Here is a 27,188-nt window from a genome sequence, read left to right as displayed (position 1 = left end):
GGGCTGAGATGTAAGGAGGAGCAGAAGAGTGTAAAGCTTTAAAAGTGAGGAGGAGAATTGAGTGCGAGATGCGGGATTTGATAGGAAGCCAGGAGAGGGATTTCAGCAGGGGAGACGCTGAGACAGATTTAGGAAAGAGTACAGTGATTCTGGCAGCAGCGTTTAGGATAGATTGTAGGGGAGACAGGTGAGAGGCAGGACGGTCGGACAGCAGGAGGTTACAGTAATCGAGACAGGAGAGAATGAGGGCCTGCCATGTTAAGTTTAAGTCGGCGGAGGCCCATCCAGGATGATATCAGCAGAGAGACATTCAGAGACTTTAGTCTGTCCAGCAGGTGTAAGGTCAGGGGTTGAATAGTAAATTTGTGTGTCGTCAGCATAGAGGTGATATTTGAACCCAAGAGATGTGATTAGGTCACCTAGAGAGAGTGTTTAAAGTGAAGAGGTCCCTGGACAGAGCCCTGGGGTACCCCCACAGAGAGATCGATGTAGGAGGAGGTGATGGAAAAGAGACACTGAAAGTACAATGGAAGAGGTAAGAGGAGATCCAGGATAGAGCTTTGTTCCGAATACCAAGAGTATGGAGAATGTGAAGGAGAAGAGGGGGGTCCACAGTTTCAAATGCTACAGAGAGGTCGAGTAATATGAGCAGAGTGTAATGACCTTTGTCTTTGGCAGCACGGAGGTCATTAGTTATTTTAGTGAGGGCTTTTTCAGTGGAGTGAGCAGTGCGAAGCCAGATTGTAAAGGGTCTAGGAGAGAATAGGTCATGAGAAAATGGAGTAAGCGAAAGAATACAAGACGTTCATGCAGTTTAGAGGCAAAAGGCAGGAGGGAGACAGGATGATAGTTAGAAAGACAGGTAGGATCAAGCTTGCTGTTTTGAGTAATGGTATAACTGTTGCATGTTTGAAGGAGGAGGGAAATGTACCAGAGTAGAGGGAGGAGTTAAAAATGTCGGAGAGTGTGGGGATTAGAGTAGGAGCAAGAGGTTTTAGGAGATGGGAGGGAATGGGGTCAAAAGGGCAAGTGGTAGAGGGAGAAGAGATCAGCAACAATACATTCTCCTCTGTGTCAGCGGAAAAAGAGTAGAGGAAGGCAGGAGGAGAGTTAGGAAGCGGTGTAGGATGGGAGGAGGAAACAGAGGGGATGTCCTGATGTATGGATTTCACCTTTTCCTTGAAATAGGCAGCAAAGGCCTGAGGTGAGATGGAGGAAAAAAAACAGGCAGCTGAGGGCGGTTTGAGTAGAGAGTCAAAGACAGAGAAGAGTCGGCGTGGGTTAGTCTTGTGCGTGTTGCTTAGGCTGCGCTTATAGTGACAGCGACGCGACGTTGCGGGAAAACAAATACATTGCCGCCATCGCGTGCACTTATAGTAAGCACGGAGCGACGGATTGGTCGCGATCGCTGGAAGTCATCTGTATTTGATTTTCCAGCGACCGTCACCTGACTGTCGCGTCACCGGCACTATAAGTGTAGCCTAAGTGAAGAAAAGTAGGTTTGTTTAGCCTGAGAGAGGGCAGAGTTGAAACAGGATAGCATAAATGTGTAGTGAAGGAAGTCTGCGAGAGTGAGATTTCCTCCAGAGGCGTTCAGAGAAACGAGTGGAGGAACTCAGCATGCGCGTGTGGGAATTTAGCCAGGGTCTGGGGTTAGAAGGGAGAGGGCGGCAGAGAGAAAGCGGGGCATGTTGATCAAGAGAGGAGGATAAGGAAAAGTTGTAGTTCCTGACCAGGTTGTCAGGGTCTGTAGCAGAGCTGAGAGAGGAGAGGGAGGAGCGTAAAGAGGACTCAAAGGCTGGTTGGTTAGCAGAGCGCAGGTCTCTGCAGAAACTAGGTGGAGAAGGGGAGAAATGGGAGAGAGAAAATTAGATGAGAAGATGGTCAGAGAGAGGAAAAGGGGAAATGGAGAAATAAGAGAGAGAAAAGTTTGTTGTGAAAACCAGGTCTAGGTAGCGGCCATGAGGACATCAAGGATCAAGGGCAAATACCGTTAAAATTGAAATAAAGCCAAGTGGTCACACTGGTGAAGGTGAGAAAAAAGAGGGTGTAAATACAGTCCTTTGACGGGTGCTGCTTGAGGATGGATTCAATCCAGGTCCATAAGGGTAGTACTGTATAAGCAGAAGGTATGGAGCGCGCTCACATCCAGGGGTATATGAGAAATGGGGAAAGAAATACACATATACTGCAACAGAGTATGATGACCGTTATTCTTATTAAATACAAAATATATATTTCACTCACATTTAGCGTGAGCAATGTAAGCCTTGTGGTATTAGGAGTGACCATGACATGAAAAATAGAGGACAAGAAATAGTACAGATAGCTTTATGACAAAATATATGATAAAGTAATCCAGAGCTAACACGCCTCTCACTAACCCCGACCTCTTCCAGAGCTAACACGCCTCTCACTAACCCCGACCTCTTCCAGAGCAAACACGCCTCTCACTAACCCCGACCTCTTCCAGAGCTAACACACCTCTCACTAACCTCGACCTCTTCCAGAGCTAACACGCCTCTCACTAACCCTGGCCTCTTCCAGAGCTAACACGCCTCTCACTAACCCCGACCTCTTCCAGAGCTAACACACCTCTCACTAACCCCGACCTCTTCCAGAGCTAACACGCCTCTCACTAACCCTGGCCTCTTCCAGAGCTAACACGCCTCTCACTAACCCCGACCTCTTCCAGAGCTAACACGCCTCTCACTAACCCCGACCTCTTCCAGAGCTAACACACCTCTCACTAACCCCGACCTCTTCCAGAGCTAACACGCCTCTCACTAACCCCGACCTCTTCCAGAGCTAACACGCCTCTCACTAACCCTGGCCTCTTCCAGAGGTAACACACCTCTCACTAACCCCGACCTCTTCCAGAGCTAACACACCTCTCACTAACCCTGGCCTCTTCCAGAGCTAACACGCCTCTCACTAACCCCAACCTCTTCCAGAGCTAACACGCCTCTCACTAACCCTGGCCTCTTCCAGAGCTAACACACCTCTCACTAACCCCGACCTCTTCCAGAGCTAACACACCTCTCACTAACCTCGACCTCTTCCAGAGCTAACACGCCTCTCACTAACCCCGACCTCTTCCAGAGCTAACACGCCTCTCACTAACCCCGACCTCTTCCAGAGCTAACACGCCTCTCACTAACCCTGACCTCTTCCAGAGCTAACACACCTCTCACTAACCCCGACCTCTTCCAGAGCTAACACGCCTCTCACTAACCCCGACCTCTTCCAGAGCTAACACACCTCTCACTAACCCCGACCTCTTCCAGAGCTAACACACCTCTCACTAACCCCGACCTCTTCCAGAGCTAACACGCCTCTCACTAACCCCGACCTCTTCCAGAGCTAACACGCCTCTCACTAACCCCGACCTCTTCCAGAGCTAACACACCTCTCACTAACCCTGGCCTCTTCCAGAGCTAACACGCCTCTCACTAACCCCGACCTCTTCCAGAGCTAACACGCCTCTCACTAACCCCGACCTCTTCCAGAGCTAACACGCCTCTCACTAACCCTGACCTCTTCCAGAGCTAACACACCTCTCACTAACCCCGACCTCTTCCAGAGCTAACACGCCTCTCACTAACCCCGACCTCTTCCAGAGCTAACACGCCTCTCACTAACCCCGACCTCTTCCAGAGCTAACACACCTCTCACTAACCCTGGCCTCTTCCAGAGCTAACACACCTCTCACTAACCCTGGCCTCTTCCAGAGCTAACACGCCTCTCACTAACCCCGACCTCTTCCAGAGCTAACACGCCTCTCACTAACCCCGACCTCTTCCAGAGCTAACACGCCTCTCACTAACCCCGACCTCTTCCAGAGCTAATACGCCTCTCACTAACCCCGACCTCTTCCAGAGCTAACACACCTCTCACTAACCCCGACCTCTTCCAGAGCTAACACGCCTCTCACTAACCCTGGCCTCTTCCAGAGCTAACACGCCTCTCACTAACCCTGGCCTCTTCCAGAGCTAACACGCCTCTCACTAACCCCGACCTCTTCCAGAGCTAACACGCCTCTCACTAACCCCGACCTCTTCCAGAGCTAACACACCTCTCACTAACCCCGACCTCTTCCAGAGCTAACACGCCTCTCACTAACCCTGACCTCTTCCAGAGCTAACACACCTCTCACTAACCCTGGCCTCTTCCAGAGCTAACACGCCTCTCACTAACCCCGACCTCTTCCAGAGCTAACACGCCTCTCACTAACCCCGACCTCTTCCAGAGCTAACACACCTCTCACTAACCCCGACCTCTTCCAGAGCTAACACGCCTCTCACTAACCCCGACCTCTTCCAGAGCTAACACGCCTCTCACTAACCCCGACCTCTTCCAGAGCTAACACGCCTCTCACTAACCCCGACCTCTTCCAGAGCTAAGACACCTCTCACTAACCCCGACCTCTTCCAGAGCTAACACGCCTCTCACTAACCCCGACCTCTTCCAGAGCTAACACACCTCTCACTAACCCCGACCTCTTCCAGAGCTAACACACCTCTCACTAACCCCGACCTCTTCCAGAGCTAACACACCTCTCACTAACCCCGACCTCTTCCAGAGCTAACACACCTCTCACTAACCCCGACCTCTTCCAGAGCTAACACACCTCTCACTAACCCAGACCTCTTCCAGAGCTAACACGCCTCTCACTAACCCTGGCCTCTTCCAGAGCTAACACGCCTCTCATTAACCCTGGCCTCTTCCAGAGCTAACACGCCTCTCACTAACCCCGACCTCTTCCAGAGCTAACACGCCTCTCACTAACCCTGGCCTCTTCCAGAGCTAACACACCTCTCACTAACCCCGACCTCTTCCAGAGCTAACACGCCTCTCACTAACCCTGGCCTCTTCCAGAGCTAACACGCCTCTCACTAACCCCGACCTCTTCCAGAGCTAACACGCCTCTCACTAACCCTGGCCTCTTCCAGAGCTAACACGCCTCTCACTAACCCCGACCTCTTCCAGAGCTAACACGCCTCTCACTAACCCTGGCCTCTTCCAGAGCTAACACACCTCTCACTAACCCCGACCTCTTCCAGAGCTAACACACCTCTCACTAACCCCGACCTCTTCCAGAGCTAACACACCTCTCACTAACCCCGACCTCTTCCAGAGCTAACACGCCTCTCACTAACCCTGGCCCCTTCCAGAGCTAACACGCCTCTCACTAACCCCGACCTCTTCCAGAGCTAACACACCTCTCACTAACCCCGACCTCTTCCAGAGCTAACACGCCTCTCACTAACCCTGGCCTCTTCCAGAGCTAACACGCCTCTCACTAACCCCGACCTCTTCCAGAGCTAACACGCCTCTCACTAACCCCGACCTCTTCCAGAGCTAACACGCCTCTCACTAACCCTGACCTCTTCCAGAGCTAACACACCTCTCACTAACCCTCACCCCTTCCAGAGCTAACACGCCTCTCACTAACCCTCACCCCTTCCAGAGCTAACACGCCTCTCACTAACCCTGGCCTCTTCCAGAGCTAACACACCTCTCACTAACCCCGACCTCTTCCAGAGCTAACACACCTCTCACTAACCCCGACCTCTTCCAGAGCTAACACGCCTCTCACTAACCCCGACCTCTTCCAGAGCTAACACACCTCTCACTAACCCCGACCTCTTCCAGAGCTAACACACCTCTCACTAACCCTGACCTCTTCCAGAGCTAACACACCTCTCACTAACCCCGACCTCTTCCAGAGCTAACACACCTCTCACTAACCCCGACCTCTTCCAGAGGTAACACGCCTCTCACTAACCCTGGCCTCTTCCAGAGCTAACACGCCTCTCACTAACCCTGGCCTCTTCCAGAGCTAACACGCCTCTCACTAACCCCGACCTCTTCCAGAGCTAACACGCCTCTCACTAACCCCGACCTCTTCCAGAGCTAACACACCTCTCACTAACCCCGACCTCTTCCAGAGCTAACACGCCTCTCACTAACCCTGGCCTCTTCCAGAGCTAACACACCTCTCACTAACCCTCACCCCTTCCAGAGCTAACACGCCTCTCACTAACCCTCACCCCTTCCAGAGCTAACGCACCTCTCACTAACCCCGACCTCTTCCAGAGCTAACACGCCTCTCACTAACCCTGGCCTCTTCCAGAGCTAACACGCCTCTCACTAACCCCGACCTCTTCCAGAGCTAACACGCCTCTCACTAACCCCGACCTCTTCCAGAGCTAACACGCCTCTCACTAACCCTGGCCTCTTCCAGAGCTAACACGCCTCTCACTAACCCCGACCTCTTCCAGAGCTAACACGCCTCTCACTAACCCCGACCTCTTCCAGAGCTAACACGCCTCTCACTAACCCCGACCTCTTCCAGAGCTAACACGCCTCTCACTAACCCTGGCCTCTTCCAGAGCTAACACACCTCTCACTAACCCTGGCCTCTTCCAGAGCTAACACGCCTCTCACTAACCCCGACCTCTTCCAGAGCTAACACACCTCTCACTAACCCCGACCTCTTCCAGAGCTAACACGCCTCTCACTAACGCTGACCTCTTCCAGAGCTAACACACCTCTCACTAACCCCGACCTCTTCCAGAGCTAACACGCCTCTCACTAACCCCGACCTCTTCCAGAGCTAACACGCCTCTCACTAACCCCGACCTCTTCCAGAGCTAACACGCCTCTCACTAACCCCGACCTCTTCCAGAGCTAACACGCCTCTCACTAACCCTGGCCTCTTCCAGAGCTAACACACCTCTCACTAACCCTGACCTCTTCCAGAGCTAACACGCCTCTCACTAACCCTGGCCTCTTCCAGAGCTAACACGCCTCTCACTAACCCCGACCTCTTCCAGAGCTAACACGCCTCTCACTAACCCCGACCTCTTCCAGAGCTAACACACCTCTCACTAACCCCGACCTCTTCCAGAGCTAACACGCCTCTCACTAACCCCGACCTCTTCCAGAGCTAACACGCCTCTCACTAACCCCGACCTCTTCCAGAGCTAACACACCTCTCACTAACCCCGACCTCTTCCAGAGCTAACACGCCTCTCACTAACCCTGGCCTCTTCCAGAGCTAACACGCCTCTCACTAACCCCGACCTCTTCCAGAGCTAACACGCCTCTCACTAACCCCGACCTCTTCCAGAGCTAACACGCCTCTCACTAACCCCGACCTCTTCCAGAGCTAACACACCTCTCACTAACCCCGACCTCTTCCAGAGCTAACACACCTCTCACTAACCCCGACCTCTTCCAGAGCTAACACGCCTCTCACTAACCCTGGCCTCTTCCAGAGCTAACACGCCTCTCACTAACCCTGGCCCCTTCCAGAGCTAACACGCCTCTCACTAACCCCGACCTCTTCCAGAGCTAACACGCCTCTCACTAACCCCGACCTCTTCCAGAGCTAACACGCCTCTCACTAACCCTGGCCTCTTCCAGAGCTAACACACCTCTCACTAACCCTGACCTCTTCCAGAGCTAACACGCCTCTCACTAACCCTGGCCTCTTCCAGAGCTAACACGCCTCTCACTAACCCCGACCTCTTCCAGAGCTAACACGCCTCTCACTAACCCCGACCTCTTCCAGAGCTAACACACCTCTCACTAACCCCGACCTCTTCCAGAGCTAACACGCCTCTCACTAACCCCGACCTCTTCCAGAGCTAACACGCCTCTCACTAACCCCGACCTCTTCCAGAGCTAACACACCTCTCACTAACCCCGACCTCTTCCAGAGCTAACACGCCTCTCACTAACCCTGGCCTCTTCCAGAGCTAACACGCCTCTCACTAACCCCGACCTCTTCCAGAGCTAACACGCCTCTCACTAACCCCGACCTCTTCCAGAGCTAACACGCCTCTCACTAACCCCGACCTCTTCCAGAGCTAACACACCTCTCACTAACCCCGACCTCTTCCAGAGCTAACACACCTCTCACTAACCCCGACCTCTTCCAGAGCTAACACGCCTCTCACTAACCCTGGCCTCTTCCAGAGCTAACACGCCTCTCACTAACCCTGGCCCCTTCCAGAGCTAACACGCCTCTCACTAACCCCGACCTCTTCCAGAGCTAACACGCCTCTCACTAACCCCGACCTCTTCCAGAGCTAACACGCCTCTCACTAACCCTGGCCTCTTCCAGAGCTAACACGCCTCTCACTAACCCCGACCTCTTCCAGAGCTAACACACCTCTCACTAACCCCGACCTCTTCCAGAGCTAACACGCCTCTCACTAACCCCGACCTCTTCCAGAGCTAACACGCCTCTCACTAACCCCGACCTCTTCCAGAGCTAACACGCCTCTCACTAACCCCGACCTCTTCCAGAGCTAACACACCTCTCACTAACCCTGGCCTCTTCCAGAGCTAACACGCCTCTCACTAACTAACCCCTGTCCTGCTTGTTACATTGTATTGTGAGTATTAGAGGGGTAATTGTCCTGCTTGTTACATTGTATTGTGAGTATTAGAGGGGTCATTGTCCTGCTTGTTACATTGTATTGTGAGTATTAGAGGGGTCATTGTCCTGCTTGTTACATTGCATTGTGAGTATTAGAGGGGTCATTGTCCTGCTTGTTACATTGCATTGTGAGTATTAGAGGGGTCATTGTCCTGCTTGTTACATTGTATTGTGAGTATTAGAGGGGTCATTGTCCTGCTTGTTACATTGTATTGTGAGTATTAGAGGGGTCATTGTCCTGCTTGTTACATTGTATTGTGAGTATTAGAGGGGTCATTGTCCTGCTTGTTACATTGCATTGTGAGTATTAGAGGGGTCATTGTCCTGCTTGTTACATTGCATTGTGAGTATTAGAGGGGTCATTGTCCTGCTTGTTACAGTGCATTGTGAGTATTAGAGGGGTCATTGTCCTGCTTGTTACCTTGTATTGTGAGTATTAGAGGGGTCATTGTCCTGCTTGTTACATTGTATTGTGAGTATTAGAGGGGTCATTGTCCTGCTTGTTACATTGTATTGTGAGTATTAGAGGGGTCATTGTCCTGCTTGTTACATTGTATTGTGAGTATTAGAGGGGTCATTGTCCTGCTTGTTACATTGTATTGTGAGTATTAGAGGGGTCATTGTCCTGCTTGTTACATTGTATTGTGAGTTTTAGAGGGGTCATTGTCCTGCTTGTTACAGTGTATTGTGAGTATTAGAGGGGTCATTGTCCTGCTTGTTACAGTTATATTGTATTGTGAGTATTAGAGGGGTCATTGTCCTGCTTGTTACATTGTATTGTGAGTATTAGAGGGGTAATTGTCCTGCTTTTTATATTGTTTTGCGAGTATTAGAGGGGTCATTGTCCTGCTTTTTATATTGTTTTGCGAGTATTAGAGGGGTCATTGTCCTGCTTGTTACATTGTATTGTGAGTATTAGAGGGGTCATTGTCCTGCTTGTTACATTGTATTGTGAGTATTAAAGGTGTAATTGTCCTGCTTGTTACATTGTATTGTGAGTATTAGATTGGTGATTGTCCTGCTTGTTACATTGTATTGTGAGTATTAGAGGGGTCATTGTCCTGCTTGTTACATTGTATTGTGAGTATTAGATTGGTAATTGTCCTGCTTGTTACATTGTATTGTGAGTATTAGAGGGGTAATTGTCCTGCTTGTTATATTGTATTGTGAGTATTAGAGGGGTCATTGTCCTGCTTGTTACATTGTATTGTGAGTATTAGAGGGGTCATTGCCTGCTTGTTACATTGAATTGTGAGTATTAGAGGGGTCATTGTCCTGCTTGTTATATTGTATTGTGAGTATTAGAGGGGTCATTGTCCTGCTTGTTATATTGTATTGTGAGTATTAGAGGGGTCATTGTCTTGCTTGTTACATTGTATTGTGAGTATTAGAGGGTCATTGTCCTGCTTGTTATATTGTATTGTGAGTATTAGAGGGGTCATTGTCTTGCTTGTTACAGTTATATTGTATTGTGAGTATTAGAGGGGTCATTGTCCTGCTTGTTACATTGTATTGTGAGTATTAGAGGGGTCATTGTCCTGCTTGTTACAGTTATATTGTATTGTGAGTATTAGAGGGGTAATTGTCCTGCTTGTTACATTGTATTGTGAGTATTAGAGGGGTAATTGTCCTGCTTGTTACATTGTATTGTGAGTATTAGAGGGGTCATTGTCCTGCTTTTTATATTGTTTTGCGAGTATTAGAGGGGTCATTGTCCTGCTTGTTACATTGTATTGTGAGTATTAGAGGGGTCATTGTCCTGCTTGTTACATTGTATTGTGAGTATTAGATTGGTGATTGTCCTGCTTGTTACATTGTATTGTGAGTATTAGAGGGGTCATTGTCCTGCTTGTTACATTGTATTGTGAGTATTAGATTGGTAATTGTCCTGCTTGTTACATTGTATTGTGAGTATTAGAGGGGTAATTGTCATGCTTGTTATATTGTATTGTGAGTATTAGAGGGGTCATTGTCCTGCTTGTTACATTGTATTGTGAGTATTAGATTGGTAATTGTCCTGCTTGTTACATTGTATTGAGTATTAGAGGGGTCATTGCCTGCTTGTTACATTGAATTGTGAGTATTAGAGGGGTAATTGTCCTGCTTGTTATATTGTATTGTGAGTATTAGAGGGGTCATTGTCCTGCTTGTTACATTGTATTGTGAGTATTAGATTGGTAATTGTCCTGCTTGTTACATTGTATTGTGAGTATTAGAAGGGTCATTGTCCTGCTTGTTACATTGTATTGAGTATTAGAGGGGTCATTGCCTGCTTGTTACATTGAATTGTGAGTATTAGAGGGGTAATTGTCCTGCTTGTTACATTGTATTGTGAGTATTAGATGGGTCATTGTCCTGCTTGTTACATTGTATTGTGAGTATTAGATTGGTAATTGTCCTGCTTGTTACATTGTATTGTGAGTATTAGAGGGGTCATTGTCCTGCTTGTTACAGTTATATTGTATTGTGAGTATTAGAGGGGTCATTGTCCTGCTTGTTACATTGTATTGTGAGTATTAGAGGGGTAATTGTCCTGCTTGTTACATTGTATTGTGAGTATTAGAGGGGTCATTGTCCTGCTTTTTACATTGTTTTGCGAGTATTAGAGGGGTCATTGTCCTGCTTGTTACATTGTATTGTGAGTATTAGAGGGGTCATTGTCCTGCTTGTTACATTGTATTGCGAGTATTAGAGGGGTAATTGTCCTGCTTGTTACATTGTTTTGTGAGTATTAGATTGGTGATTGTCCTGCTTGTTACATTGTATTGTGAGTATTAGAGGGGTCATTGTCCTGCTTGTTACATTGTATTGTGAGTATTAGATTGGTAATTGTCCTGCTTGTTACATTGTATTGTGAGTATTAGAGGGGTAATTGCCTGCTTGTTACATTGAATTGTGAGTATTAGAGGGGTCATTGTCCTGCTTGTTATATTGTATTGTGAGTATTAGAGGGGTCATTGTCCTGCTTGTTACATTGAATTGTGAGTATTAGAGGGGTCATTGTCCTGCTTGTTATATTGTATTGTGAGTATTAGAGGGGTCATTGTCCTGCTTGTTACATTGAATTGTGAGTATTAGAGGGGTCATTGTCCTGCTTGTTATATTGTATTGTGAGTATTAGAGGGGTTATTGTCCTGCTTGTTATATTGTATTGTGAGTATTAGAGGGGTCATTGTCCTGCTTGCTACATTGTATTGTGAGTATTAGAGGGGTCATTGCCTGCTTGTTACATTGAATTGTGAGTATTAGAGGGGTCATTGTCCTGCTTTTTATATTGTTTTGCGAGTATTAGAGGGGTCATTGTCCTGCTTGTTACATTGTATTGTGAGTATTAGAGGGGTCATTGTCCTGCTTGTTACATTGTATTGTGAGTATTAGAGGGGTAATTGTCCTGCTTGTTACATTGTATTGTGAGTATTAGATTGGTGATTGTCCTGCTTGTTACATTGTATTGTGAGTATTAGAGGGGTCATTGTCCTGCTTGTTACATTGTATTGTGAGTATTAGATTGGTAATTGTCCTGCTTGTTACATTGTATTGTGAGTATTAGAGGGTTAATTGTCCTGCTTGTTATATTGTATTGTGAGTATTAGAAGGGTCATTGTCCTGCTTGTTACATTGTATTGAGTATTAGAGGGGTCATTGCCTGCTTGTTACATTGAATTGTGAGTATTAGAGGGGTAATTGTCCTGCTTGTTATATTGTATTGTGAGTATTAGAGGGGTCATTGTCCTGCTTGTTACATTGTATTGAGTATTAGAGGGGTCATTGTCCTGCTTGTTACATTGTATTGTGAGTATTAGAGGGGTCATTGTCCTGCTTGTTACATTGTATTGTGAGTATTAGAGGGGTAATTGTCCTGCTTGTTACATTGTATTGTGAGTATTAGATTGGTGATTGTCCTGCTTGTTACATTGTATTGTGAGTATTAGAGGGGTCATTGTCCTGCTTGTTACATTGTATTGTGAGTATTAGATTGGTAATTGTCCTGCTTGTTACATTGTATTGTGAGTATTAGAAGGGTCATTGTCCTGCTTGTTACAGTTATATTGTATTGTGAGTATTAGAGGGGTCATTGTCCTGCTTGTTACATTGTATTGTGAGTATTAGAGGGGTAATTGTCCTGCTTGTTACATTGTATTGTGAGTATTAGAGGGGTCATTGTCCTGCTTGTTACATTGTATTGTGAGTATTAGAGGGGTAATTGTCCTGCTTGTTACATTGTATTGTGAGTATTAGAGGGGTCATTGTCCTGCTTGTTACATTGTATTGTGAGTATTAGAGGGGTCATTGCCTGCTTGTTACATTGAATTGTGAGTATTAGAGGGGTCATTGTCCTGCTTTTTACATTGTATTGTGACTATTAGAGGGGTCATTGTCCTGCTTGTTATATTGTATTGTGAGTATTAGAGGGGTCATTGCCTTGCTTGTTACATTGTATTGTGAGTATTAGAGGGGTCATTGTCCTGCTTGCTACAGTGTATTGTGAGTATTAGAAGGGTCATTGTCTTGCTTGTTACATTGTATTGTGAGTATTAGAGGGGTCATTGTCCTGCTTGTTACATTGTATTGTGAGTATTAGAGCGGTCATTGTCCTGCTTGTTACATTGTATTGTGAGTATTAGAGGGGTAATTGTCCTGCTGGTTACATTGTATTGTGAGTATTAGAGGGGTAATTGTCCTGCTTGTTACATTGTATTGTGAGTATTAGAGGGGTCATTGTCCTGCTGGTTACATTGTATTGTGAGTATCAGAGGGGTCATTGTCCTGCTGGTTACATTGTATTGTGAGTATTAGAGGGGTAATTGTCCTGCTGGTTACATTGTATTGTGAGTATTAGAGGGGTAATTGTCCTGCTTGTTACATTGTATTGTGAGTATTAGAGGGGTCATTGTCCTGCTTGTTACATTGTACTGTGAGTATTAGAGGGGTCATTGTCCTGCTTGTTACATTGTACTGTGAGTATTAGAGGGGTCATTGTCCTGCTTGTTACATTGTATTGTGAGTATTAGAGGGGTAATTGTCCTGCTTGTTACATTGTACTGTGAGTATTAGAGGGGTCATTGTCCTGCTTGTTACATTGTATTGTGAGTATTAGAGGGGTAATTGTCCTGCTGGTTACATTGTATTGTGAGTATTAGAGGGGTCATTGTCCTGCTGGTTACATTGTATTGTGAGTATTAGAGGGGTCATTGTCCTGCTGGTTACATTGTATTGTGAGTATTAGAGGGGTAATTGTCCTGCTGGTTACATTGTATTGTGAGTATTAGAGGGGTAATTGTCCTGCTTGTTACATTGTATTGTGAGTATTAGAGGGGTAATTGTCCTGCTTGTTACATTGTACTGTGAGTATTAGAGGGGTAATTGTCCTGCTTGTTACATTGTATTGTGAGTATTAGATTGGTGATTGTCCTGCTTGTTACATTGTATTGTGAGTATTAGAGGGGTCATTGTCCTGCTTGTTACATTGTATTGTGAGTATTAGATTGGTAATTGTCCTGCTTGTTACATTGTATTGTGAGTATTAGAGGGGTAATTGTCCTGCTTGTTATATTGTATTGTGAGTATTAGAGGGGTCATTGTCCTGCTTGTTACATTGTATTGAGTATTAGAGGGGTCATTGCCTGCTTGTTAAATTGAATTGTGAGTATTAGAGGGGTAATTGTCCTGCTTGTTATATTGTATTGTGAGTATTAGAGGGGTCATTGTCCTGCTTGTTACATTGTATTGAGTATTAGAGGGGTCATTGTCCTGCTTGTTACATTGTATTGTGAGTATTAGAGGGGTCATTGTCCTGCTTGTTACATTGTATTGTTAGTATTAGAGGGGTAATTGTCCTGCTTGTTACATTGTATTGTGAGTATTAGATTGGTGATTGTCCTGCTTGTTACATTGTATTGTGAGTATTAGAGGGGTCATTGTCCTGCTTGTTACATTGTATTGTGAGTATTAGATTGGTAATTGTCCTGCTTGTTACATTGTATTGTGAGTATTAGAAGGGTCATTGTCCTGCTTGTTACAGTTATATTGTATTGTGAGTATTAGAGGGGTCATTGTCCTGCTTGTTACATTGTATTGTGAGTATTAGAGGGGTAATTGTCCTGCTTGTTACATTGTATTGTGAGTATGAGAGGGGTCATTGTCCTGCTTTTTATATTGTTTTGCGAGTATTAGAGGGGTCATTGTCCTGCTTGTTACATTGTATTGTGAGTATTAGAGGGGTAATTGTCCTGCTGGTTACATTGTATTGTGAGTATTAGAGGGGTCATTGTCCTGCTGGTTACATTGTATTGTGAGTATTAGAGGGGTCATTGTCCTGCTGGTTACATTGTATTGTGAGTATTAGAGGGGTAATTGTCCTGCTGGTTACATTGTATTGTGAGTATTAGAGGGGTAATTGTCCTGCTTGTTACATTGTATTGTGAGTATTAGAGGGGTAATTGTCCTGCTTGTTACATTGTACTGTGAGTATTAGAGGGGTAATTGTCCTGCTTGTTACATTGTATTGTGAGTATTAGATTGGTGATTGTCCTGCTTGTTACATTGTATTGTGAGTATTAGAGGGGTCATTGTCCTGCTTGTTACATTGTATTGTGAGTATTAGATTGGTAATTGTCCTGCTTGTTACATTGTATTGTGAGTATTAGAGGGGTAATTGTCCTGCTTGTTATATTGTATTGTGAGTATTAGAGGGGTCATTGTCCTGCTTGTTACATTGTATTGAGTATTAGAGGGGTCATTGCCTGCTTGTTAAATTGAATTGTGAGTATTAGAGGGGTAATTGTCCTGCTTGTTATATTGTATTGTGAGTATTAGAGGGGTCATTGTCCTGCTTGTTACATTGTATTGAGTATTAGAGGGGTCATTGTCCTGCTTGTTACATTGTATTGTGAGTATTAGAGGGGTCATTGTCCTGCTTGTTACATTGTATTGTTAGTATTAGAGGGGTAATTGTCCTGCTTGTTACATTGTATTGTGAGTATTAGATTGGTGATTGTCCTGCTTGTTACATTGTATTGTGAGTATTAGAGGGGTCATTGTCCTGCTTGTTACATTGTATTGTGAGTATTAGATTGGTAATTGTCCTGCTTGTTACATTGTATTGTGAGTATTAGAAGGGTCATTGTCCTGCTTGTTACAGTTATATTGTATTGTGAGTATTAGAGGGGTCATTGTCCTGCTTGTTACATTGTATTGTGAGTATTAGAGGGGTAATTGTCCTGCTTGTTACATTGTATTGTGAGTATGAGAGGGGTCATTGTCCTGCTTTTTATATTGTTTTGCGAGTATTAGAGGGGTCATTGTCCTGCTTGTTACATTGTATTGTGAGTATTAGAGGGGTCATTGTCCTGCTGGTTACATTGTATTGTAAGTAGTAGAGGGGTCATTGTCCTGCTTGTTACATTGTATTGTGAGTATTAGAGGGGTCATTGTCCTGCTTGTTACATTGTACTGTGAGTATTAGATGGGTAATTGTCCTGCTTGTTACCTTGTATTGTGAGTATTAGAAGGGTCATTGTCCTGCTTGTTACATTGTATTGTGAGTATTAGAGGGGTCATTGTCCTGCTTGTTACATTGTATTGTGAGTATTAGAGGGTTCATTGTCCTGCTTGTTACAGTTATATTGTATTGTGAGTATTAGAGGGGTCATTGTCCTGCTTGTTACATTGTATTGTGAGTATTAGAGCGGTCAATGTACTGCTGATTACATTGTATTGTGAGTATTAGAGGGGTCATTGTCCTGCTTGTTACATTGTATTGTGAGTATTAGAGGGGTAATTGTCCTGCTTGTTACATTGTATTTTGAGTATTAGAGGGGTCATTGTCCTGCTTGTTACAGTTATATTGTATTGCGAGTATTAGAGGGGTCATTGTTCTGCTTTTTACTACTTGACATGCAGAAGCTGCAGGCAGAATAAGGAAGGGAGGACACTTAAATTTATTGCTGCTTTGTCCTGGATACTGTTGAATCGTCATGAGACTGCGTGCGGCACCTTATGGTACGGATGATCACGTAGTATTATCACCCTGTAGGGGTCAGCTGACCCTGTAGTATTATCACCCTGTAGGGGGTAGCTGACCCCGTAGTATTATCACCCTATAGGGGGCAGCTGACCCCGTAGTATTATCACCCTGTAGGGGGCAGTTGACCTGTAGTATTATCACCCTTTAGGGGGTAGCTGACCCCGTAGTATTATCACCCTGTAGGGGGTAGCTGACCCCGTAGTATTATCACCCTGTAGGGGGCTGCTGACTCCGTAGTATTATCACCCTGTAGAGGGTAGCTGACCCTGTAGTTTTATCAACCTGTAGGGGCAGCTGACCCCATAGTATTATCACCCTGTAGGGGTAGCTGACCCCGTAGTATTATCACCCTGCAGGGGTAGCTGACCCCGTAGTATTATCACCCTGTAGGGGGTAGCTGACCCTGTAGTATTATCACCCTGTAGGGGGTAGCTGACCCTGTAGTATTATCACCCTGTAGGTGGGTTTCTTAATATCTGAAGGACATTTTGCGTATGGGAGAGTCCTTGGACCCAATTTGATGTGGTGTTGTCATTGGGTTGCCATAGTGTTGGCGTGGAGTTTCCACGGTGTTGTCATTGGGTTGCCATAGTGTTGGCGTGGAGTTTCCACGGTGTTGTCATTGGGTTGCCATGGTGTTGAGGTGGAGTTGCCGCGATGTTGGCGTGAGGATGCCGCAGTGTTGACCTGGGGATGCCGTGGAGTTGGCGTGGGGATGCCGCGGTGTTGACCTGGGGATGCCGTGGAGTTGGCGTGGGGATGCCGCGGTGTTGGCGTGGGGATGCCGCCTTGTTGGCGTGGGATGCCACGTTCTTGGCGTGGGGATGCCGCGTTGTTGGCTTGGGGATGCCGTGTTATTGGTGTGGGGATGGCGTGGAGTTGCCGCGGTGTTGGCTTTGGGATGCAGTGGAGTTGGCGTGGGGATGCCGCGGTGTTGGTGTGAGAGGATACCGGCATGCAGTGTGACTTGCGCTGCCGCATGCCGTGTGACTTGTGCTGCCGCATGCCGTGTGACTTGTGCTGCCGCGTGCCGTGTGACTTGCGCTGCCGCATGCAGTGTGACTTGCGCTGCCGCATGCAGTGTGACTTGCGCTGCCGCATGCAGTGTGACTTGCGCTGCCGCATGCAGTGTGACTTGCGCTGCCGCATGCAGTGTGACTTGCGCTGCCGCATGCAGTGTAGCTTGCGTTGCCGCATGCAGTGTGACTTGCGCTGCCGCATGCAGTGTGACATGCGCTGCCGCATGCAGCGTGACTTGCGCTGCCGCATGCAGCGTGACTTGCGCTGCCGCATGCAGCGTGACTTGCGCTGCCGCATGCAGCGTGACTTGCGCTGCCGCATGCAGCGTGACTTGCGCTGCCGCATGCAGCGTGACTTGCGCTGCCGCATGCAGCGTGACTTGCGCTGCCGCATGCAGCGTAGCTTGCGCTGCCGCATGCAGCGTGACTTGCGCTGCCTCATGCAGCGTGACTTGCGCTGCCGCATGCAGCGTGACTTGCGCTGCCGCATGCAGCGTGACTTGCGCTGCCGCATGCAGCGTGACTTGCGCTGCCGCATGCAGCGTGACTTGCGCTGCCGCATGCAGTGTGACTTGTGCTGCCGGTGTCAGAGATAACACTAGTTAATCTTTATAAGAAGCATCAGGTCAGAGCCTCTGACAGGGGAAGCAGAGACGGGGGAGGGAGACGCTGCAGAGCTTCCTGCTAAATCCACAACCCTCTCCCACCGTCACTGTAGCCGAAGTATGAACCTGAATATCAGTGTATCACATATACACAGCACCCATATACCTGTATCACATATACACAGCAGACAATACCCATATACCGGTGTCACATATACACAGCACCCATATACCTGTATCACATATACACAGCAGACAATACCCATATACCGGTGTCACATATACACAGCACCCATATACCTGTGTCACATATACACAGCAGACAACACCCATATACTGGTGTCAGATGTACACAACACCCATATACCGGTCACATATACACAGCACCCATATATAAATAAATTGTACCCGTGTGTAATACACACAGCAGCTATATATCTGTAAGTGATATACACAAGATATATATCAGTATGTAAAATATATGCACGGTACCTGTATACTGTATCAGTTTGTTACAGTATACAGGTGCTGTGCATATATGTATCAGTATCAGTATGATATATATATATATATATATATATATATATATATATATATATATACATATACACATATATACACACATACACACACACACACACACTAGGCACCTGTGTACTGTATCAGTATGTTACATATATACACGGCGCCTGTGTACTGTATCAGTATGTTACATATATACACGGTACCTGTGTACTGTATCCGTACCTTACATATATACACGGCACCTGTGTACTATATCAGTATGTTACATATATACACGGTGCCTGTGTACTGTATCAGTATGTTACATATATACACGGCGCCTGTGTACTGTATCAGTATGTTACATATATACACGGTACCTGTGTACTGTATCCGTACCTTACATATATACACGGCACCTGTGTACTATATCAGTATGTTACATATATACACGGTGCCTGTGTACTGTATCAGTATGTTACATATATACACGGCACCTGTGTACTGTATCAGTATGTTACATATATACACGGCACCTGTGTACTGTATCCGTACCTTACATATATACACGGTGCCTGTGTACTGTATCAGTATGTTACATATATACACGGTGCCTGTGTACTGTATCAGTATGTTACAGATATACACGGCACCTGTGTACTGTATCCGTACCTTACATATATACACGGCACCTGTGTACTATATCAGTATGTTACATATATACACGGTGCCTGTGTACTGTATCAGTATGTTACATATATACACGGCACCTGTGTACTGTATCAGTATGTTACATATATACACGGTACCTGTGTACTGTATCCGTACCTTACATATATACACGGCACCTGTGTACTGTATCCGTACCTTACATATATACACGGCACCTGTGTACTATATCAGTATGTTACATATATACACGGTGCCTGTGTACTGTATCAGTATGTTACATATATACACGGCGCCTGTGTACTGTATCAGTATGTTACATATATACACGGTACCTGTGTACTGTATCCGTACCTTACATATATACACGGCACCTGTGTACTATATCAGTATGTTACATATATACACGGTGCCTGTGTACTGTATCAGTATGTTACATATATACACGGCACCTGTGTACTGTATCAGTATGTTACATATATACACGGCACCTGTGTACTGTATCCGTACCTTACATATATACACGGTGCCTGTGTACTGTATCAGTATGTTACATATATACACGGTGCCTGTGTACTGTATCAGTATGTTACATATATACACGGTGCCTGTGTACTGTATCAGTACGTTACATATATACACGGCACCTGTGTACTGTATCAGTATGTTACAGATATACACGGCACCTGTGTACTGTATCAGTATGTTACAGATATACACGGCACCTGTGTACTGTATCAGTATGTTACATATATACACGGCACCTGTGTACTGTATCCGTACCTTACATATATACACGGCACCTGTGTACTATATCAGTATGTTACATATATACACGGTGCCTGTGTACTGTATCAGTATGTTACATATATACACGGCACCTGTGTACTGTATCAGTACGTTACATATATACACGGCACCTGTGTACTGTATCAGTATGTTACATATATACACGGTGCCTGTGTACTGTATCAGTATGTTACATATATACACGGCACCTGTGTACTGTATCAGTATGTTACATATATACACGGCACCTGTGTACTGTATCCGTACCTTACATATATACACGGCACCTGTGTACTGTATCCGTACCTTACATATATACACGGCACCTGTGTACTGTATCAGTATGTTACATATATACACGGCACCTGTGTACTGTATCCGTACCTTACATATATACACGGCACCTGTGTACTGTATCCGTACCTTACATATATACATGGCACCTGTGTACTGTATCAGTACGTTACATATATACACGGTGCCTGTGTACTGTATCAGTATGTTACATATATACACGGCACCTGTGTACTGTATCAGTACGTTACATATATACACGGCACCTGTGTACTGTATCAGTATGTTACATATATACACGGCACCTGTGTACTGTATCAGTACGTTACATATATACACGGCACCTGTGTACTGTATCAGTATGTTACATATATACACGGTGCCTGTGTACTGTATCCGTACCTTACATATATACACGGCACCTGTGTACTGTATCCGTACCTTACATATATACACGGCACCTGTGTACTGTATCAGTATGTTACATATATACACGGTGCCTGTGTACTGTATCCGTACCTTACATATATACACGGCACCTGTGTACTGTATCCGTACCTTACATATATACACGGCACCTGTGTACTATATCAGTATGTTACATATATACACGGTGCCTGTGTACTGTATCAGTATGTTACATATATACACGGCACCTGTGTACTGTATCAGTATGTTACATATATACACGGTGCCTGTGTACTGTATCCGTACCTTACATATATACACGGCACCTGTGTACTGTATCAGTATGTTACATATATACACGTCACCTGTGTACTGTATCAGTATGTTACATATATACACGGTGCCTGTGTACTGTATCCGTACCTTACATATATACACGGCACCTGTGTACTGTATCAGTATGTTACATATATACACGGCACCTGTGTACTGTATCCGTACCTTACATATATACACTGCACCTGTGTACTGTATCAGTATGTTACATATATACACTGCACCTGTGTACTGTATCAGTATGTTACATATATACACGGCACCTGTGTACTGTATCCGTACCTTACATATATACACTGCACCTGTGTACTGTATCAGTACGTTACATATATACACGGCACCTGTGTACTGTATCAGTACGTTACATATATACACGGCACCTGTGTACTGTATCAGTATGTTACATATATACACGGCACCTGTGTACTGTATCAGTATGTTACATATATACACGGCACCTGTGTACTGTATCAGTATGTTACATATATACACGGCACCTGTGTACTGTATCAGTACGTTACATATATACACGGCACCTGTGTACTGTATCAGTATGTTACATATATACACGGCACCTGTGTACTGTATCAGTACGTTACATATATACACGGCACCTGTGTACTGTATCAGTATGTTACATATATACACTGCACCTGTGTACTGTATCCATACCTTACATATATACACGGCACCTGTGTACTGTATCAGTATGTTACATATATACACGGTGCCTGTGTACTGTATCCGTACCTTACATATATACACTGCACCTGTGTACTGTATCCGTACCTTACATATATACACGGCGCCTGTGTACTGTATCAGTATGTTACATATATACACGGCACCTGTGTACTGTATCCATACCTTACATATATACACGGCACCTGTGTACTGTATCAGTATGTTACATATATACACGGTGCCTGTGTACTGTATCCGTACCTTACATATATACACTGCACCTGTGTACTGTATCAGTAGGTAGCCTATCCCAGGATGGAGGAGTGAAAGGGGAGGAGGGGCCAGGTATATCCCTGGGATCTGTCCTCAGACCCTCACCACAGGACCACAACCACCTGTTATCACTGTGTGTCGAGCTGCAACTCGGCCTATTGTCTGAGAAGAGGAAGCCTGTGTCTGCCATCTGCTCAGCCCTCAATGCAGTGTCTTTGTATCTGGATCACAGGAAGTGGATTCCTTGTGCCCCCCCCCCTCTCCTCTGCTCTCTCCGCCCCCCCTCCACTGCCCTTCCCCTCCCCCCCTCTCCTCTGCCCTTCCCTTCCTCATTCTCCCCCCCCACACACACACATATCCCCTCCCCCCTCCCTCCCTCTGCTGGAGGCTCAGACTACAACATGGTTCCTGTGTGTGACAGAAGTTTCTGCACTGAGCGGCTCTCTACTCTTCCTAAAACCTCAGGGGGGAAAGGGCGCTTCCTAAAGATGATCCCCTCAAGCCCCTCTGAATATGATTCATACTGATGGAACATAAAATATTCTGACAGAGGGTCAGGACCCAGTGCCAGTGATAGGATAGTGCGACTGATAAACTGGCAGCTGGTGAATATCTGGGTGGGTTAGGTGGCAGGTTGGGGGATGGATTGGTGACCTGGCAGGTTGGGGGATGGGCTGTTAACTGCACGGTTAGGGGATGGGTTGGTTAGCTGGCGGGTTGAAGGATGAGTCGGTTATCTGACGGTTAGGTGATCGGTTGGTTAGCTGGCGGGTTTTATTTATTTATAAAAATGTGTTACCAGGAAGTAATACATTGAGAGTTACCTCTCGTTTTTAAGTATGTCCTGGGCACAGAGTTATGACAATACACGGTTACATTAAAAGTTCAGGGTTATAAAGTCAATTCATAGACATTTCATTTACAGAGTTGGAAAATTGGGTACAGGGAATAAAGGGTTGGTTCGCTGGCGGGTTGAGGGATGAGTCGGTTATCTGATGGGTTGGTTATCTGGCGGGTTGAAGGATGGGTCGTTATCTGACGGGTATGGGGATGGGTTGGTTAGGTGGCGGTTGGAGGATGAGTCGATTATCTGACGGGATGGGTTGGTTAGCTGGCGGTTGAAGGATGGGTCGGTTATATGACTGTTCGGGGATGAGTTGGTTAGCTGGTGGGTTAAAAGATGAGTCAGTTATCTCAGTGGTGTAGAAACTGGGGGGCGCGAGATTGTTTTGGGGGGCACGGGCGTTTGCAGAAGTCCCGCGCTCTCCTCCCAGGCATTTAAATGAAATGTCGGGGGACCGTGAGAGGCCTCTGCAACCTCTACTTAATGGGATTCTGCCGGCTTCAGCACGCGTGACCATGGCAACGCGCGGGGTCATGTGACGTCACGGTTGCTATGGTAACGTGACGTCAAATGCCGCCGCGGGTGACGTCACACAACCCCGCGACATTTGACGCCGTGCCAGGTAAGGAGGGGGGCAGCCAACAGAGAACCTAAGAAGGGTTATCTGACGGTTAGGTGATGAGTTGGTTAGCTGGCAGGTTGAAGGATGTGTTGGTTATCTGACGGTTAGGGGATGGGTTGGTTAGGTGGCGGGTTGAAGGATGGGTCGGTTATGGGATGGGTTGGTTAGCTGGCGGGTTGAAGGATGGGCTATATGGAGGGTTGAGGAAAGGGTCAGTTAGCTGTCGTGTTGGGGGAAGGGTCGATTAGCTGGTGGTTTGGGGGATTGGTTGGCAGTTGCTTGGGCTCATGCTCTCCCTGCCTTTTTCAGATGACTCCTCCTCGGAGAGCTGCAGTGGGAATGGCTTCTCTGTGCTGAACCCCCCCAGCACTGCCCTTGAAGGATCCCTCCCTGACATGAACGGGAACTCCACCAGCTCTGCTCTGGAACTCACTGCCCCGTCTGACGATCAGCCCATCAATCTCAGCGACAAGCTGCATCCTTCTCTGGGGGCCCCACCCTATACATCCGACGGCTGCAGCACCGACGCCCTGAGGAGCCGCGTGAAATACGCCATCAAAGCCACATCCGAGGTGGGTCCAATATACAAGAGAATGAGAGCGCACCTGGCTAACCGTTCCAGGGGCTCATCCTCGGTGTCTCCCTCTTCAGTCCCCTCCATACAGCTCTGGGAGTTATGACTCCATCAAGACAGAAGTGAGCGGCTGCGCAGAAGACCTTACAGTTGGAAGGACCCCTGCGGGTGACGATGACGATGATGATGACCATGAAGATAACGATCGGATCACAGACACGGAGGGGCTGGACCCTGAGCGTCTGAAGGCTTTTAATGTGAGTAACAGACTCTCGTCCCCTCTGTATTACATCTGCTGCAGTACAGAGCAGCGCTGATATGATCGCACGCTGCTATGGGAGTATTAGGTTGCGATTATACTCCCCGCGCGGTTGACGGAGAGCGTGCAGGTGGCGCACGCCTGTCGCTGGCACGAATGTGAACTGCGCTGGGAGGCCTGGCTGTGACGTCACGTGAGAAGTTCGCCCTCATTGGCTAAACCGCTCACGTGACGCGGCCGTCGCTTGAAAAGACAACGTTTTTTGTCTTCTCAAAACACGCTCGCGCCATCGCGCTCTGCCGCGTGCACTAGAGTCGCCCTCATACGGATTGGGCAGCTTATTCTTGTCGCGAGCGCCATCGCGCGGGGTACAATCGCGGCCTTGCTGATCAGGAGGGTGGGCGAAGGTGAGATGACCTGTTCGGTGCCTTTGGTTCCCCTCTCCAGATGTTTGTGCGCCTGTTTGTGGACGAGAATCTGGACCGCATGGTTCCCATCTCCAAGCAGCCGAAGGAGAAGATTCAGGCCATCATCGAGTCCTGCAGCCGCCAGTTCCCGGAATTTCAGGAGAGAGCGCGAAAGCGCATCCGCACGTACCTCAAGTCCTGCCGGCGCATGAAGAAGAACGGCATGGAGATGGTGAGTCCGGGGGCCACCAGATACCGGGCCTATGTAAGCTCGTCCCTGGGCAGGTGTGCGGCCCCTCCCTGCCGGGGGTCATTTATTTCTACCAGCATTTATATAGCGTCGTTATCCAGGGACGCGTATCTTGTTAGTAAAACAAAGGCGTGGTGACATATAGATTAGATCAGGGGTGCGCAAAGTATGGGGCACGCCACCCAGGGGGGCTAGAGAATTTCCAGGGGGTCGCGGCAGCTACAGAGCTCCCGCGCTCTCCCCCAAGGCATATAAACTAAATGGTGGGGGGGGGTGAAGCCACGCGAGGCCTCTGCAGCTTCTACCTGATCTTCGGTGACACGTCGCCATGCTAACCAGCGTGAAATGACGGCGTGGGGTCATGCGTGACCGCATGACCCCGCGGCGTCATTTGACGCCGGAGCCGAGGAGGAGGTGGGGCGCGAGCTGGTAGGTAAGCAGGCAGGGGGGGCGCAGGTTAAAAATGATGCGCCCCCGATGATTAGATTATAGTCATTGTTAAGCTGCCATTGTGGTGGGCAGGGGTAGGAACCTTACGGTCGGGCTATGGGTTATGTGCATTGAGAGCTTGGTTGGTTATTGGTATGCGGGGCCATATAAGCCCCCTTCCTGCGAGGGCATATTGACTGTTAAGGTTAGCCTCTCCATTAATGTAGGGTGGGGGGGTCTGTTTTAGGGTCAGACTATTCCTGGATGTGGGGGGATCAGTATTAGGCTTGGGGTTAGAGTCTTCCTGGATGTAGGAGGATCTTTATTAGGGTCAGATTCATATTGGATGTAGGGGGGGGGGGGAGAATCTCTATTAGGGTTAGACCATTCCTGGATGTAGGAGGGTCTGTATTAGGGTCAGACTCTATTGGATGTGGGTTGAATATGTATTAGGGTCAGACTATTCCTGGAATAATAATGCCCTCCTTAGTGATATTACTTGGTTGTTGATGGTTAGGAGGCTGGAATATATTGTTGATAACCTTCCAGAAGTTAGCTGGGTTTGATGTATTCTGGTGGAGATTGTCGGAGTAATATTGTGCTTTTGCATGCCTTGTTTGCCTTGTGCACATGTTCCGCAGGAATCTGTAGTGATTGAGATCCTTGGTAGTGCCAGTTACTTTATAGTGTCAGGGTTAGATTCTCCCTGGTTATAGGGGGGATCCGTATTAGTGTCAGGGTTAGATTCTCCCTGGCTATAGGGGGGATCCGTATTAGTGTCAGGGTTAGATTCTCCCTGGGTATAGGGGGGATCCGTATTAGTGTCAGGTTTAGATTCTCCCTGGGTATAGGGGGGATCCGTATTAGTGTCAGGTTTAGATTCTCCCTGGGTATAGGGGGGATCCGTATTAGTGTCAGGGTTAGATTCTCCCTGGGTATAGGGGGGATCCGTATTAGTGTCAGGTTTAGATTCTCCCTGGTTATAGGGGGGATCCGTATTAGTGTCAGGGTTAGATTCTCCCTGGCTATAGGGGGGATCCGTATTAGTGTCAGGGTTAGATTCTCCCTGGCTATAGGGGGGATCCGTATTAGTGTCAGGGTTAGATTCTCCCTGGCTATAGGGGGGATCCGTATTAGTGTCAGGGTTAGATCCTCCCTGGGTATAGGGGGGATCCGTATTAGTGTCAGGGTTAGATCCTCCCTGGGTATAGGGGGGATCCGTATTAGTGTCAGGGTTAGATTCTCCCTGGCTATAGGGGGGATCCGTATTAGTGTCAGGGTTAGATTCTCCCTGGCTATAGGGGGGATCCGTATTAGTGTCAGGGTTAGATTCTCCCTGGGTATAGGGGGGATCCGTATTAGTGTCAGGTTTAGATTCTCCCTGGCTATAGGGGGGATCCGTATTAGTGTCAGGGTTAGATCCTCCCTGGGTATAGGGGGGATCCGTATTAGTGTCAGGGTTAGATTCTCCCTGGCTATAGGGGGGATCCGTATTAGTGTCAGGGTTAGATCCTCCCTGGGTATAGGGGGGATCCGTATTAGTGTCAGGGTTAGATCCTCCCTGGGTATAGGGGGGGATCCGTATTAGTGTCAGGGTTAGATTCTCCCTGGCTATAGGGGGGATCCGTATTAGTGTCAGGGTTAGATTCTCCTTGGGTATAGGGGGGATCCGTATTAGTGTCAGGGTTAGATTCTCCCTGGGTATAGGGGGGATCCGTATTAGTGTCAGGGTTAGATCCTCCCT

General features: G+C 47.1%; 1 protein-coding gene across 1 annotated transcript in view; it reads left to right on the top strand.

The window, feature by feature from the left end:
- The window catches only part of NOL4L (nucleolar protein 4 like), an 86,883-nt gene extending 61,715 nt beyond the window's left edge, over positions 1 to 25,168 (top strand). Inside the window, exons 6-8 of the mRNA XM_075571758.1 lie at positions 23,835 to 24,097; positions 24,177 to 24,356; positions 24,806 to 25,168. Of these exons, the coding sequence (XP_075427873.1) occupies positions 23,835 to 24,097; positions 24,177 to 24,356; positions 24,806 to 25,153 (791 nt within the window). The 3' untranslated portion in view covers positions 25,154 to 25,168. The remainder of the gene's footprint in view (positions 1 to 23,834; positions 24,098 to 24,176; positions 24,357 to 24,805) is intronic.
- The last annotated feature ends 2,020 nt before the right edge of the window (positions 25,169 to 27,188 follow it).

The sequence above is a fragment of the Ascaphus truei genome, chromosome 15, assembly GCF_040206685.1.
Source record: "Ascaphus truei isolate aAscTru1 chromosome 15, aAscTru1.hap1, whole genome shotgun sequence".
NCBI lineage: Eukaryota > Metazoa > Chordata > Amphibia > Anura > Ascaphidae > Ascaphus > Ascaphus truei.
The sequence above is the reverse complement of the archived record's forward strand: the minus strand, read 5'-3'. Positions and strand labels throughout refer to the sequence as shown.